This window comes from Crocodylus porosus, unplaced genomic scaffold (assembly GCF_001723895.1).
Source record: "Crocodylus porosus isolate Cpor-Errol unplaced genomic scaffold, CroPor_comp1, whole genome shotgun sequence".
Taxonomy (NCBI): domain Eukaryota; kingdom Metazoa; phylum Chordata; order Crocodylia; family Crocodylidae; genus Crocodylus; species Crocodylus porosus.
In genome coordinates this window covers 10129661-10145724 of record NW_017728928.1, presented here as the reverse complement: position 1 = coordinate 10145724, position 16064 = coordinate 10129661, and the positions used below count along the sequence as shown (strand labels likewise).

The 16064-nt window shown below is 41.9% G+C and overlaps 1 protein-coding gene across 1 annotated transcript in view; it reads left to right on the top strand.

Annotated features, from left to right (window-relative positions):
* The window catches only part of CACNA1G (calcium voltage-gated channel subunit alpha1 G), a 230784-nt gene that overhangs the window by 128501 nt on the left and 86219 nt on the right, over positions 1-16064 (top strand). Inside the window, exons 33-34 of the mRNA XM_019542480.1 lie at positions 3720-3909; positions 7464-7633. Coding sequence (XP_019398025.1) covers positions 3720-3909; positions 7464-7633 — 360 coding nt within the window. The remainder of the gene's footprint in view (positions 1-3719; positions 3910-7463; positions 7634-16064) is intronic.

The window sequence follows — 16064 nt, the reverse complement described above, 5'->3', positions numbered from 1 at the left end:
AGCATCTAATATTTAGTTGTAGCCAGAATAATAAATATAGATAGCAGCTAAGCTGATGATACTTTCAGTTTGCAATTGGTCACCAAGAAACCCATCTGTCTTGCAGCACATTTAGTCTACCATTAGTGCACAGTTGTAAATTCCTCTATGAATTGTTTGTAAGTATTTAAGTTAAGTATTTAAGTATGACTGTGATTTTTCGTTCTTTTTTCTTTTTCTTTTTTTTTTTTTACCCCATTTCTTTATAGTTTGATCCACTGTAACAGCATGCGTGATGTAGATGCTCTTATTTTAGGGATAATGTTTTAGTGTCTAGATTATGATACTTTTTTTTCTTTTCAAAATATTTCTGTCCTGGTTTCTTATGCTTAATCATCTCTCCCTTGTTTAGATCCCTCTAGCTGAGATGGAGGCTCTGTCTCTGACGTCAGATATTCTCTCTGAAAAATCCTGGTCCTTAGCTCTGACGGATGACTCTTATCCTGATGATACTAACACAATCTTACTTAATGCTCTGGAAAGCAATGTACATACACTGGTCACTGTATAGTCTGATGTTTTGCAGGGCTCTAAATACTGCTACTGCATGGTTAATCCTAGTGGCATTCTCAGTTCGGCCATTTTTGCAACCAGCACCGTACCCGGTATCGAAACAGGATGCTGTCTTTAATGCCATTTGGCTTGGGGCTACAGTTGGTCTGGCCAAAAAAGCTGGCTCCTTGGGGAAAAGGCGTATTTGTTTTTCTACATTTTTAAAAAAATCTTGAATTAAAACATTCCATTTTCTTCAAGTAAAATCAATAGCAGAAAAGCATTGAAAAGTGTGGCTTGTGCCACTTCCTCTCCGTCTGATCCCAATCTTGTTGGTGTGCAGAAAAAACATGGCCTCGAGCAGGTGTGCCCCAAACCAGTGGGGGCTATGCCCCAAACCCCTTTCTTCTGGAGGAACAGAGGCACCCCAGTGCTTTGCTGATGGGTGCCAGATTAAAAAACAAAACACTGAAATGCACCAGCTGTGGATTTCTCGGAGATGCTTGATTCATGAAAACCTTGTGAGCAGTCGTCTCAACCTGAAAAATATTAGGTTTCGCGTCATTTTGGGTTTTTTTCCCAAAGAAGTTACCAGTATTTTGAGCCCTGATTTAACCATCTGCTCTTTGAAACATTAGACATTTTTAGCTGATGTGTAGCAGTCAAGTGCTTTTTTTCTGCTGTTCAACAGACATGACTCTCCCAACATTTTTTGGATCCATCCTTGTTTTCTCTGTGGTCATCCATACACCTACCTTTGGATGTTTGTGTTGTTGATAAACTTTCTATCATTCTCATTGATTGTCATCCTAATTACTTATTTGGGATACATCTCCTTTAAACCGTGACGATATTTCCCATCATGCTTCATGGCATCACGTCCAAAAGATTTTGTAAACTGCATTTAACATTTTTGTACGGAACATGTTGTTTCAAAATTAGGTATCAACTGGAGATGAGTTAAAGAGAACGCTGTTTGAATCTTGATCCAGATTAAGTGAAGACTAGGTTTTTGACAACCATGTAGTGTCAAGAGTACACCTAGGTGACATTTTTTGCCTAAATTTTCATTCACCCAAAAAAAAAAAAAATGCCGATTTAGGTTGACCAAAATATTTCATAAAACCATGTCAATTTTAACAACTTGTTTTGGTTGAATTTAAAAAAAAAAAAAGAATCTCAAGGCTTTTGAAAAATTGAAACATTGTGATTAAACATACCCTATGTGAAATGTTGTGTTATTTAGTTTAGAAAAGTACTCCAGTTTTATTTTTTTAATACCAAAAATGAATAAGAAATGAATAAGACTCTTTTAAGAAACTTTTGGATCCTTATCTTGCTGGGATCCTTTGACCCTAGCTGACTTCCTGCCCCTGGGGCAGGGGGCTGGACTGGATGATCTTCTGAGGTCCCTTCCAGCCTAATGTCTATGAAATCTATGAATAAGTTTATTTTTATTTTTGAGTCACCGAGATTTTTTTCTGTGATTAATTTTAAGCAAACCCAAAACACCTCCCCACCGCACCCTCTTGAATTACTGAGCCCAAAATTGCTTATTTGCACAGGTCCATTTGGTTGCTGCTTTCAAGGGATCATCTCTCAGCCATTTTAAACGGCTTTAATGAGATTAGCTGCTATCGCAATATTTCTGCTGGATGGGTTGCTATCTCACAAGATTCAGCCAAATAGGAAATAACCCCTTCTAGGTCTGGAGCCCGCCTGGGAAACTGAACAGGAAACACGGTCCTGATTCTGGCCTTGAAATCAGTCTCCCCTTCAAATCCAAATGGATTTGAACATTAAGTTCCTGTTTGGGGGTCATCTCTAGTATTATGAGCATCACACTGTACAGCAAAAGATGTAAGCGTACAGCTTGGGAGGAGGAGAATCAGAGGATTTCAAAGCAGCCGTGTCAGCACTGCTACAGTAGATTTCTCCCTTCTTATTCTGAGTTATAGCAAGGTCTGTAGCCCCCAGTGGATCTAGTGTACTTCTAAACCATCGAGTTCATGAGCAGTGAGTGTAGCTGGATATGCCTGGCTAAATTTACAGCAGTGATCTCTGTCTCTCTCTTTCTCTCTCTCTCATTTATTTCTTTATTTCTTTATTTATTGTAAATTCCATTTAATCTTGTCGTGTTTTACTGTATCTACAACATACTGTAATGAAATTTTGCTCTGGCTGTTGGAGGACTAAATTCTAAAAACCTCTGAACTTCTAGTCCACAAAAAGTTGTAACACATGGAGCAGGTGAAAGATTCGCCAGTAGATGATGATTAGATTACCCAGAAAGGAGGGGACGAGAGATGTACTTTATTGAACTCCTTGGCATGCTTGTCCACTTCCTGTGATTTCTGCTGGAGTCTTTTGTAAAGGAAGTATTTCTTTTGTTAGAAATACACCAAGTTTACTTTCTTTCCACTTCTGATAATACCTTACAACTGTTTTTTAGGCCAGAGGAATTGCCTTACTGACTCAGACCCAAAGTCCCTCTAGTTCAATATCAGGCCAGTACCAGATGCTTATGAAGAAGGTTGTAAGATCCCCTGCAGCGGGCAGATGTGTGATAATCTGTCCCCTACGCTAGGTTTTATCCTAATCTCTAATAATTAAAGAGAGTGAAAGCCCTTAGGCCCAGGGTTTACTTTCCCCATCCAAAAAGCATTTGATTTAATTACTTATTATATGAAAAGCGAAGAAAACCAATAAAATTATCCTGGAAGTCAAAGCCAACATCTTCTGTCAACGATACTTTTTTTCTTGATTGTTAGAAGAAGGAATTACTATTCTGTACTAACCTTTGCAAAAGTCTAACTTGCTTAGGAGGGCACCAATAGAAGACGTTATTATTTTTTTTATGATAAAAGTTATGCAAAGCATGTGACTCTTGCTGCGCCTTGAGGCATGATGCCCATTTCAAGTATTCCTGAAATAGTCATGGTTTATTACTAGTGTTGCTTCCCTCTGTTTCTGTGGTTCATTCTGTGTGATGATTTATTGACAATACAAAATGAGGGGTGCAGCTTCCTGGTCAATCCATTCGTGCATTTTGTTTCAGTAGAACTTGTACATATTGACAATTTGCATGTCCATTGTGCCCCATATTTCTTGCAATGGCTGTCACTAGAGCTTCCCGGTGCCTTGTGTCTTCCAACTCTGTGATGTTTCCTTTCTCTCTTTTTTCACAGACCAATTTCCACTCCAAAAATGACACTCTGACTCTGTCCCCCAGCAAGGACCTCCTGAGTGTGAGAAAGCCTTCCGTTGGCCGCACACATTCATTACCAAATGACAGCTATATGTTTCAACCTCCATACTCTGGCCCCTGTGCTGACACCCCAGGAGAGAGGAAGCCATCCTATCTCAAATCTCAGTCAGGTACAAATCTTTCACCTCTGTTAATACCGGGGCTTTCAAAACTGCCTGGATTTGGAAACCAAATTTCCATTCATTTTTAATGGTAACTGGATGACCTGATGCCTAGTGCATCTTTGAAAAGCCCACTCAGAAGGTATACTAAAGAAATAAGCTGGTTGGAATAATCACTACTGCATGTGAGCTGTGCACCCATTGGGAGCTGAAACTTTTTTAAGGGGTCAGACAGAAGGAAGGGACTGGACTGTGGGGAGGGCAGGATTTGTAGGTTGGCTATAGTTGATCTGTCTGCCATCCAGCTTTAAGAACTGTGGGAGCCCCATCAGACTCGCACGAGCTATCTGGGGACTCCCAGATAACACGTCTGTGAAAATATTTTTATGCTGGTTTCTGAAATACGGTGGTGTGGCCTGTTCTACCAACTTTAAAGAGCTGGAAAACTGATGGGGAAAAATCAGGAAGTTGTCTCTAACTTTTGTGAAATATATTGAATGAAAGGAGCTTTGAGGCTAGGCTGAATGAGTGAAAAAAAATGATATGGGCAGTTGGAGCATCTGCTAGACACAGAAGCACTGGAGAAATCCTCCCAAACTCCTTGTCTTAGGAGCGTCCCAACTCAGTTTTGCAGCCCTACGAAGTGTGAATAAGCTTCAGAGAAATGCCTGAGATTGGGGGTGTTTTGCCAGACAAAACTCTGTGCAGAACTTTTTCATGTTGAGCTCATCTCTCTCCATGGACCAAGAGAGGGGCATGTTTCCCCTTCCAAGTCTGGAGAGGGATCATTCATTCTTCGAAAAGATCAGCTTATTGAAGAATTGGGGCATTCTTTATTGTTTCACGGTACATGAGCCATGAACGTTGCCCAAGACTGAGTCAAGCAGCGTGGCAAAGCCGCTGTCTCTAATCAGCCTCCTACTATTTACTAAAAGGGCATTATAAACTAATACAGATTATCCACATTGTGTGACCAAGTGTGACATACAAATGAAAAGCAAAATAATAAAGAAATAAATCCTGTGGGTATGGCGGAGTCCTTTGCTGCATCTTTCTCAGACTCTCCAGGGAAGGACTAATGGGTTACGTGCGTGTGTGTGTCAGAATTACACACAGTCCATGTTTCAGGGAGAGGCCTGCAGGTTTATAGCTAACCAGGCTGGATGGCAGGAAATCCCAGCTCTACCACTGATTCGCCATGCAACCTTGAGCCAAGTCTTCCTCGGAGGTCTGTTCTGCAAAAGGCAAAGAAGCAATACTTGCCTACATTACAGAGACAGCCTTTGAGCCCGAATAGTTGTGATGCTTTTTGAAATACTGGGAGGAATCACACGGTGGAAGCGCTTAGTAGTGCTGCTGTTCAGTCACACCATCCTCAGGGCTTGGATTAGAGCAATAACTGGTAGAGGTTGTGTTTAAAACATAAATCCCTTGTTTGAAGATGGAGTCTTATGCTGAAAGACTCTTTGATGAGGTTGACCAAGTGGAGCAGGAGGATTTTTAATTAACGCAGAGCGCCAGGTTTTCATAGGCTTGTGCCTCAAATTGTATCTATAGTCAGTAGTATAACTGGGGGGGTCGGGGGTGACAGCAGGGTGCCAGCCCAGGGTGCTGACTAATCAGGGTGTTGACTATAGCATTTAGGGTTTGTCTTGAATAAAGCAAGACGGATTTCCCTGAATCTTTCCATTTACACGTTTCTAACATGCCCATCATTTCAGTGCTGTTCAGCATGATAAAAGATGCGAACAGATTAGGAATGGGATGGGGAAATTTAAGCAGCAATAAGCATTCAGATGCACAGCGACCATCTAACAGCTGAAATAAAAATGTAGAAACAGAGCAAGAGGAGTTTAGGATCAGGAGGAAGCACCAGCATAGTATAAAATTTTAGGGCCTAATACTGTCCCTTTAAATGACCCATTCACATGAACGGAAATATTTGGGGTTAAAATCTTGGCCCCGCTAGCATCAGTGGCAAAGGTCCCTTTGACTTCAGTGGGGTTATTTTTAATTTTCTTGGAATCAAGGGGGGGTTTTTTTTGCTTTTAAGAAGGTCCTCATCTGTCTCTGAAGGGAGATCCCAGCGCTATGCATTTTACTGTTTGATCCAAATGGTCTTGTTCTTATCTCAAGCTTCATTTTAGTTTGCACACGGCACGGAGGTTCTCCTTAGTCTTTCATTACCTTTACATCCCACTATCCAATCCCCTGTGTGGTAAAGTAAAAGCATTTGGCTGGTAACAATTAAGCAACAATCCGGGGAAATAGGATGAATGGTCCCATTTGGAAATGAAGAGATGTCACAAGAGCTCACGTCAAGCTGTTTTGGACATGAATGATTCTTGCTGGTATTTCATGGTGTGTCTGTCACTGCAGCAGCTCAGACTTCACTGTGCTGCAGAGTGTGGGCGCGGAGAGTAAATACAATTTTTCTGGCTTCTGTAAGGCTCAGAAGACCTGACCTAGGCAAGGTTTACAGGAGAGTGCTCTGTGAAAAACCTGAAATGCTTCAGAAGATGGTCCTACTCTTCCTTCTGAATCGCTGCTCATCCAGGGAGCCAGCACCGGAGTAGGGCTTTGCTGGTAGTGTAGCTCCACTCCAACTGGAAGCTTGTTGGTGGTCAGATGTAGCATCACGGGAAGGGATATTGAGAAGAGTGTTGGAGCAATGTTGCTTAAGGGACCTGTGATAGAGCCATTATTGAAAGCCACTGCTCGCATCCTGTCATGAAGCGGGCAGAGAACGGTGACATACTTTGATGGGCATCCGTACTTCAGAAGGGTCCTCCACAGTGCTTTTGGGTTGACAGTCAAAGGCTTTCAGCAGTCTCAGTCCTATCTTTAACTCCAACTAGTAATTACATCTCCAGTTTTGTTCCATGGTGCCCTGGCAGAATTCCCATTGCTCTAACCTGACACACAATTTTACACCTCCTTGTTGTTAAGAGGCCGTATAGCGTTGCTGGCATCTGCGCAACTGCTATCTCCCACCCAAGAAATGGCTTTTCCACGTTGAATGAAGTCATTCCCCCTTGCTTATAGCTTGTAATATTGTAAAGTGCTAGGAGCTTAGCAAAAGGAGCCATGAATCACCCATCGATGCTAAACAACAATTCAGTATTTCAAACTGAAAGGGGTTTTTGTTGTTACTGTTGTCAGCAAGCCTGGCGTTAGCAGGAGGTATTTGTTTTGAATATTCCTTCATAATGGGACTGTTGTTCTGGGAAATACTCCAAGACAAGTGAGATGCTCTGGGATGCATTCCAGGGTAAATGAATTGCTTTGAAAAACGCTGGACTTTTAAAGGAAGGGCTTGCAGACCTGACATAGCCAGTAACCACAGTGGTCAAGGAGAAGCTCCAGAGAATATTCTGTCTTCCTATAATGCTTTGCAAAACTAACCTAGCATTGAAACCTGCCACCTACTTCTCCAGGTGGAGTCTTGCACTCTCAATTATTGCAGGCTCACATGCAGGTATTCAGTTCCTATTGGCTGAGATAAAGATTCGGAAGTCATTTTTATACAAATGTGTCACCTTCCTGATTCCTGTCCCTCTCAGGCTCAAAGACATCTGTGCAGTCCCAGCCTGCAGACACCAGTTCTCTCCTGCAAATCCCAAAAGTAAATTTTCACTGCATACGACCTCACGACAATCTAGATGGGGAGGGTAGACCCAAGACTTCCCGGCCTGTGCATTCTCCTTCTGCAGAAAGATTGCTTCGCAGACAGGTAAGCAAATTTACCCTTGTGAATTTATAGTAGCTCCGTGTTGAGGGATTACAAAGTTAATAAGGTGAATTCATAGTGCTGCTAGCACCTGCAAAACTGCCCCATCCCACCCAAAAGCGGGTGCTTTTCCATGTTAGAGGAAGTCATCCCTACCTGCTCATGGTTTGTATCATTTGCCACACCGGTGCCATGGTGGCTGAGCAAGAGTTGCAAATCTCATGTAGAAATGGAAAAGATTTATAGGTTTTGAAGAGAATCCCATCCCAGGCTCTTTAAAGAGCCTCGCTGTGGGGTGTCACCTCCTTTGGCAGTGGGCCTCACTAATTCCAGCTGGTTATTCTTGAATCCTTCTGCCTTTCATCCATACAGCCAAATGTTCCTTTGGGGGCTCGTGGAGTTCACTGACCCACTTCTGATCAGTCACGGTTTGATTTTCCCAACACTAGAGAGGACCCAGGGATTATGGATTATGCTCCCAGGCCAACTCTGCCTGTGACTTCTGTAATTCCTCCTACCGGGGAAGAAATATCACACTGGCAGAGAAATGCTTTGCTTTGCTTTTGCTTTTCCTCTATTTTATTTTGAGGAAGCCGGATACTTTTTCTGAACAAAGAGAAGCAGGACACGTACTGTTTTCTAGGGGGGTAATCTACAATTGGATTACTTTTGTTTTGCATCTAGATGAAGAGTTGACCTTATTATAAGAATAGGTACTAAGAATTCAAAAGGGTCTTAAATGTATTAGGAGCCTAAATCCCATTTATAGCTATTTTCTAACTCCCAGTGACATAGGCTTTGCTTCAACTAAGTACTTAAGCACATGCTCAACTTTAAGTTCATCTCTGTTCAGTAAAACACTTATCCTTGTGCTGCTGTTCCACCAACTTGAAGTTAAGTACATGTTCAAGTATATTGTAGAATCAGGACTTAACTAAACAGCAAATTTTCTAGTTGGCCTTTCTCGAGTACTTCATTCCCTGTGTCTGATTATGGAATTGAAGGGTGGATTATGCTGTTTATACCTCTAATCATTTTTTAGGACAGTAACAAAAATGGCTAGAGGTCTAGAAAAGCTGACGTATGAGGAAAGGTTGGAAGACTTGGGATTGTTTAGCCTAAAGAACAGAAAGCTGAGCAGGGTTTGATGAAGTCTTCAAATTTAAAAAAAGAAAAAGTTATAAAGAGAATGAAGATCAACTCTTCTCTCCAGCCATTGGGACAGAACAATAAGTAATGGGACATTTAGGTGGGTTATGAAGAACTTTGTAACTATAAGGGCGACTAAGCATTGGAACAGATGATCTGGAGAGAGAGAGAGAGAGTAAAGTGTCCATTGTTATATACTCTGGACTTAAAACTTCCCAAATTTTATTTAGGTTGATTGGGACCAGAGATGATCCAGCCTTGAGCAACAGGTTGGATTTCATAACGTCTTGCGGTCCCTTTCAGTCTTATTTTTGTATGATACCGTCATTATTTTTCACAAAATAATTCATCAAGCAAATGAAAAGAGCCCTGTTTGTTCAGAGAATCTTCCCGTTCTTTTTTACATTGACAAAATAAGACAGGTAATTTAGTGAGACCTAAAAATGAATCTGAGGTGCCAAGGTTAGCATTATAGTCATCTCTAATATTAAACTGACAAGTTAAATTCCTAATGCATATTAGATGGCACTGGGCTGCCAGCATCCAAATCAACACTAATGGGAAAACTAATTGATTTCATGATTCCAGTTCATGAGTATCATCACTTGACTTCTAATAAATAACAGACCCATCCTTTTGAACCTGTTTCCAGAAAAAATGATTGCCTCGGTCATTTTTTTTTAACTCTATTTTTGGTCATATTTTGGGAGGTTTCCTTGAAACCTTTTCATGCAATTACATTTATTGACCAAGCAACTGTTGTTTCTCTCCTCTAAGCTTGGAAGCCTGAATGACACTTAAACCCCCACCAAAGCCCCACTTTGTGACAGGGAATACATCCAACCTACCACACGTGGTCCTGCTGCCATCACCACCAGTTTCTGTCACTGGCTTTAGTAAAACCGCACTCCTGAAATCAGCTAACATGTAAATGTATGGCTAAAGCAAGTGTTAATACCAGTAACATGAAAACTCGTTATAAAAACCATTGGTGATCTCATTAAACTTTGTACAGTCAGAGCTTTTAAAAAACATTGTGTAAATATGCTTTAGTCAGAGTTAATCTTTATTGTAGCTGATCCAAGGTATTATTCATGTCTTCCTAGTAATCTGATTAGCATATCGGTCAGATCAGATAGTCAACAAGACTTTTATGGGCAATGTCTACACAGCACCTGGAAGCACTGCCGTGAAGCATGCCCATGAATTGCTCCCAATTCATATGTGCCAGCTCCTAAAAATGAGCCTACATAGCTGCTTCAAAGCAGTGCCAGACTCATGTTGGACTCTTCAGCTCTCTTACTGACACGTGCTCAGCCTTGCTCTAAGGAAGCGGCATTGCCTCCTGTCTAGGGTTTGGCACACATGGGGTGAGAGCAAGTGGGTGGAGTGTACTTCCCGGTTGGCTCCCAGGTGGTGTGTGTGTGTCCTATATCTCTATTTGGGCACCTACATAAAAGGGGTTTCTAAAGGGCTGGGGTCTCCAGCTCCCATTCAAACCAGTGAAAGCTGTGAGCATTCTTCAGATCAGAACATTTCAGCCCAAACATCCACATTTTCCATGGTGGGCATGGGGGTGGGGTGCCAGCTACACCTCTGATTACATAGGCAGAAAGGTAGATGCCCGTCTACAGTTCCCTGACATACAGGTAAGCTGCCTTTGCCTCCTCACAGCACATGCACACTTGAAAATATCACCAAGGAGGGGATTTCAAAGGCATCAATGGGACTTTGAAAGTCCCACTAATTTTCAAGGGGATTTAGGTGCCTAACTGCCCTTAGTGCCTTTGAAAATCTCTCTCAAGGCGAGGATTTAGGTGTCTAACTGCCCTTAGTGCCTTTGAAAATCTCTCTCAAGGCTAAGAGTTTCCCCATGTGTGTGCCTAAAGTTGGGTAAACCTTAGGTGTCTAAATAAAAGACCTGATGAGCTAAAATGCTGAGTCTGCATCAGCTTCCATTGAAGCCAGTTGGGAGCTGCCGGGCATTCTGGTTTTTTGCTTTTTTTTTTTTTTTTCAATCAGACCATTTATTTAGGTGCCTTGCTAAGGGCTTTGCCACCAGGTGTTAGGTACCCACAAACTCTCGGCCAGAGTGCACCACATTGAAGCACCAAGGTTTGAAAAGGTTGAGTCTAACGCAATACATGTGCTTTCTGTCCTCATGCCAGCATTTTATGTTCAAGGCTGGAGACCATTTTTGTGCCCTTCATTAACTTAAAGAACTATGAGTTCCTGAACAGCCTCTACCCTGTGTAAAATAGGCATACTAATATGCTTAGGTTAGTAGCACATTTGTGATCTCTGGGTGAAGAGCAATAGAGAAGCGCTCTGTGATGGCGTATCTGTTAATAATAATATACAACCTGGACTGGAGTCCCTAAAGGAGCAAAAATTCCCTCTGACATCCATGGATGCTTTGCTTCCAGAGCTGCTGCGCTATCAAGTGCTCACTTCTCTGTGCTGTAGCTCCCATTATAATGATGTTGGCACCTCACTGGAGTCCAGTGTAATGGTTTCATTTCCAGCCCTCAATATTTTTTTCTTTCTTATTCTGTATATTGCATGTAACTGTGATTGGTTTTCTTTTTTTTTTTTTCTTTTTTCCCCTTCATTCCTTAATTTATGTATAAATAAGTAGGGTCTGCCACATACCTGATCCATGTACTTTCCTCACTAAATTTTGAGTTGTCCCTGGTAGCGTGGACAAAGACCCCGGGGGTGATGCAAAACTGTAGACAGTGGAGAGGCTGACAATTAGTGATAAATTCAAAAACAACAATTAGAGCTTCAGATGCTTTGAAAGAATAATTAAAGCTGAAGATTGTGCTCCTTGCCAGTGCACTGTACAAGTGATTTCTGCAGCGAAGTTCTATTTGAAATTAAAACCATGTTGACTTTTCAGGTCAGGTGCCAGCATTGTAACTTAATGCACAGGACTGTAACTAAAGGCTCATTAAAAGCACATCAGGCTATGGCTACTAAAGATGCATGTGACAATAAAAAACCGCAAAAGCTTATAAAGAGAGTGGGTGGAAATCTTTTTTTAAATTGTAAAACAATTCAATGAAACTGTTTTTTTTCCCCAAACAGTTCTTACTATGGTCTGCCAAAGATGCCTGCATCATAGGAAAGAAAGAATTAGAAATGTCTAATGTTCATTTTATATATTACAACACAGTTTGTTTACAAGCAAAATTAACTGATAATTTTTTGCTGCATTTTTCCTTTCATGTGGCCTTTTCTCATGAATGTATTGTGTATTCTTTGCCCATTGAAATCAGTGGCATTTTGGGTAACCAATGGCCCACCATTACCTGGTTTTAATTACCGGTACGTTCCTCACTGCTTTGGCATTTTAACCAGAAAGGAAGCTACAATATTGGACCAAGTTTTGACAATAGATATGTTCAAGCAACAAGCGTGGAAGACAGAGAGCTGAACATATGTATTTTAATGGCAAAATAATTATTACCAATAAACAAAACTATGATGTATTACAGGTTAAGGTTGAGATACCTTTGTTTTGCCCTTTAAGTATAAGACCACTGTAAATTGGCACTACTTAAGAAAGCAACTGAGTTATGCTAATTTTATATCAGCTGAGAATCAGGCCCTAAATAGTGCAGGATTCTGGGTTAAACCAATGGCAGATGCATACATGCATCAGAGCAAGGCTTTTGATACCATCTCCCATGGCATTCTTGCAGGCAAGTATGGGCTAGATGAATGGACTGTAAGGTGGATAGAAAGCTGGCTGGATTGTCAGGCTCAACAGGGCATAGTCAATGGCTCAATGTCTGGCTGGCAGCTGGTATCAAGTGATGTGCCCCAGGGTTGGTCCTGGAACCGGTTTGGTCAAGATCTTCATAAATGATCTGAAAGATGGGATGGATTGCACCCTCAGCAAGTTTGCAGATGACATCAAGCTTGGGGGTGTAGTAAATACACTGGAGGGCAGGGCTAGGATTCAGTGTGATGTAGACAATTTGAAGGATTGGGCCAAAAGAAATCTCATGAGGTTCAAAAAGGACAAGTGCAAAGTCCTGCACCTAGGACAGAACAGTGCCATGCACCGGTACAGGCTGGGGGCTGACTGGCTGGGCAGCAGCTCTGCCGAAAAGGACCTGGGGGTTACAGTGGGCCAGCAGTGTGCCCTTGTTGCCAAGAAGGCTAACGGCATCCTGGGCTGCATTGGTAAGAGTGATGCCAGCAGATTGAGGGAAGTGATTATTCTGCTCTGTTCAGCACTGGTGAGGCCACATCTGGAGTCCTGTGTTCAGTTTTGGCCCTCCCACTACAAAAAGGATGTAGACAAGTTAGAGAGAGTCCAGCAGAGGGCAATGAAAATGGTGAGAGGGTTGGAGCACACGACTTATGAGGAAAGACTGAGGAAACTGGGTTTATTTAGTTTGGAGAAGAGAAGACTGAGAGGGGATTTGATAGCAACTTTCAGCTACCCGCAGGGTGGTTCCCAAGAGGATGGAGCTGGGCTGTTCTCAGTGGGGGCAGATGACAGAACAAGGACAATGGGCTCAAGTTGCAGCAAGGAGAGGTTTATGTTGGATATTAGGAAAAACTTCTTCACTAGGAGGGTGGCGAAGCACTGGAATGGGTTACGTAGAGAGATGGTGGAATCACCATCCGTGGGTGTTGTTAAGGCCCAGCTTGACAAAGCCCTGGCTGGGATGCTCTAGTTGGGATGGTCCTGCTTTGAGCAGGGGGTTGTTGGACTGATGATCTCCAACCCTAATTTTCTATGATTTTATGGAAACGGTTCTAAGTATCAGTCTTTCCCAGTGCATACTTTCTCCTCCAACAGGGAAAATATATACCATACTGTCTCACATACAGCATGCTCTAGTATATAGTGCACACCTAGTTTTTGAAAGGCCGAGTGAATTCAAAAAGATTTTTGCAACATTATGGCTGCATAAGGCAGGGAATAGGCTGACTCACCCTTCCTTTCCTGCTTATCTAAAGCTGAAACCCTAGCTATTGCTGAAAACTGGTCTCCATGAGCATCTATACCTGTGCTCCAGGGTGGGACAGGGGGACGTTAATTAAAGAAACTCTTGGGAGCCACTCTAATTAAAATACCCGCAGCGTCTCATATATTCAGCATCCCACATTTTGAAAAGGTCGTGGGAGCACTTTAGAGCTCGTTGAAAGAGCGTTAGTTAAAGTGCCTCCACTGCCATTTTGAAATGCGGGGATGCTGATTACATGAGATGCTGCAGCACGCCAGAGCATTCTGATTGGGCTCAGTTAAGCAGAACGCATTGGAGCTTGTGCAGAAGTGCCCCATGGGTGGATCTGTGATTCTACAAATTGCTAAAGAGTCTCCATGGCTGTGAAACGGAAGGAGAGGGAGAAGGAGCAGGACCAGCCAGCAGAAAATAAAATTGCCCTAAGAAAGGTCAGATTCATCAGTGGAACATCAAGAGCTTTAAAAAGGACAGATGATGGTTAACACCTCTAGGGTAAAGAACAATGAGCCAGCGTTAAGTCAATTAACTCCCTCAGTTGCCTGAATAGAAATACAACAGCTGCTGCATTGTGAAGCAGGAATCAAATCGGGGAGTTTCTACTGTGGTCAGAAAATCAGTTTCTCCACTGAATACGTACACCCCAGTTTTGAGAAGCCACTTTTAGGAGAAAAGGTGCATGTAGTATTCCAGAAAATATGATGTATTCAGAAATCATCTTGCTTACAGTAATAGGCAACTGTGGAAAGATCTGCCTGTGGAAACCCTTGCTATCTCTCACAAAAGTAAATGAATGTCCCTTTGCGAGATCAGGCCCATGTTCAGGGTCTAAGATAAACCCATGAGCAGGAATTCAGAAATCAAGCTGTGATGTTCCTCGCTGAACCCAGGTTTAAAAAAAAGTCCGTCACATTAGCAGGAATATGCACATTTGGAATTAACCTCAATACTTTTATTGTAGATTTTTAGACATATTTCTTCCCTCTACAATTTTTTTTATAAAGCAATTGGAACTTTTCAAACAGGTGTCAATTCAAATAGCCTTTCAGTGTATTGTTTATACATGCTCATACTAAATTTCTAATCTGGAGGCTAAACAGGAAAGATGAATGTACAAATTTTAGGAAGATCAATGAGTTATATGTTTGTAATGCATATAATATATATTATGCAGCCATGTATTTCTGTGTGTGTGAACTTGCATATACAAAATTATACGTGTGCCTATGTACTTATATGCATATGAATTTTCCTAATTCTGCAAATATTTACATGTGCTTAACTTTGTGAGAAACCCTGTTGAAGTCAAAGGGATTACTTATGCACTTATAATTAAGCACTTGTATAAATGAGTGTGCGTGTGTATTGCAGTTCATTGGAGTTTTACGAAAGCAGCAGCTATAGGGTTTTGCTCAAATGATTAAAAAAAAAAAAGTTTGGCTGATCTTTATGGACAATGTTTCATGAAGTTTCATTGTGGAAATAATTTTGAGGTAACTGACTGACCACAGAAATATGGCTAAGGACTAATAGGCCCATCTTTTCAAACTTGTATATTAAATTCTGGCCAGAGGGGTTTTTTTTTTTTTTCAGATTATGAAAAAAGATAAAGAAAAAATATCTCCCAACTGAATTATTTGCATCCAGAGCCAACTAACAAAGACAGTTTATAAATGCTGTACAAAATAGGCAGACAACAGTCAAACAAAACGACATCTGCAAAAGGTTTGGTAAGACGTATAAAGGTGCTGCTTCCAACCTGCCTGCAGCCATGGGTAAGGATTATGTTTCCTCAGACACCAAGCAGCCTCAATACAGCATCCCTTGAGATGAGTCCCTTGAACTCATCTAGTATAAAAGATGGAAACCATTGTAGGTGCTTAAACTCTAATGGTAAAATTGGTTTCAGGAAAATAAGTCATGTTAACATAAAAACGTAATGTGGTGGGGGGGGGGGGGTGTATGCATATGTATATGCATATTAGAGGTGCACCGATACATCGGTCCAGTATCGGATCAGCACCAACATAAAAAAAATTGACTGTATCAGAAATCGGCCTGATGTGGCTGATAACTTGCCCTATAAGTGCCCCGTGCATGCATGCAGTCACGGCGCAGCACGTGGGCAGTGAGGAGCACAGCCTGGCAGCTGCGTGCAGCTGGTATGCCTGTTATTGTAGAAGGGGAGGGGGGAGGAAGGGGCATGGGGGGGTCCCCTCGGGGAGGAAGGGAGCGGGGCTGGGGCAGGTGCAGGTGCTGCCCGTTGCGGAGCCGTGGCTTGTCCGGGAGGGCGCGGGGAG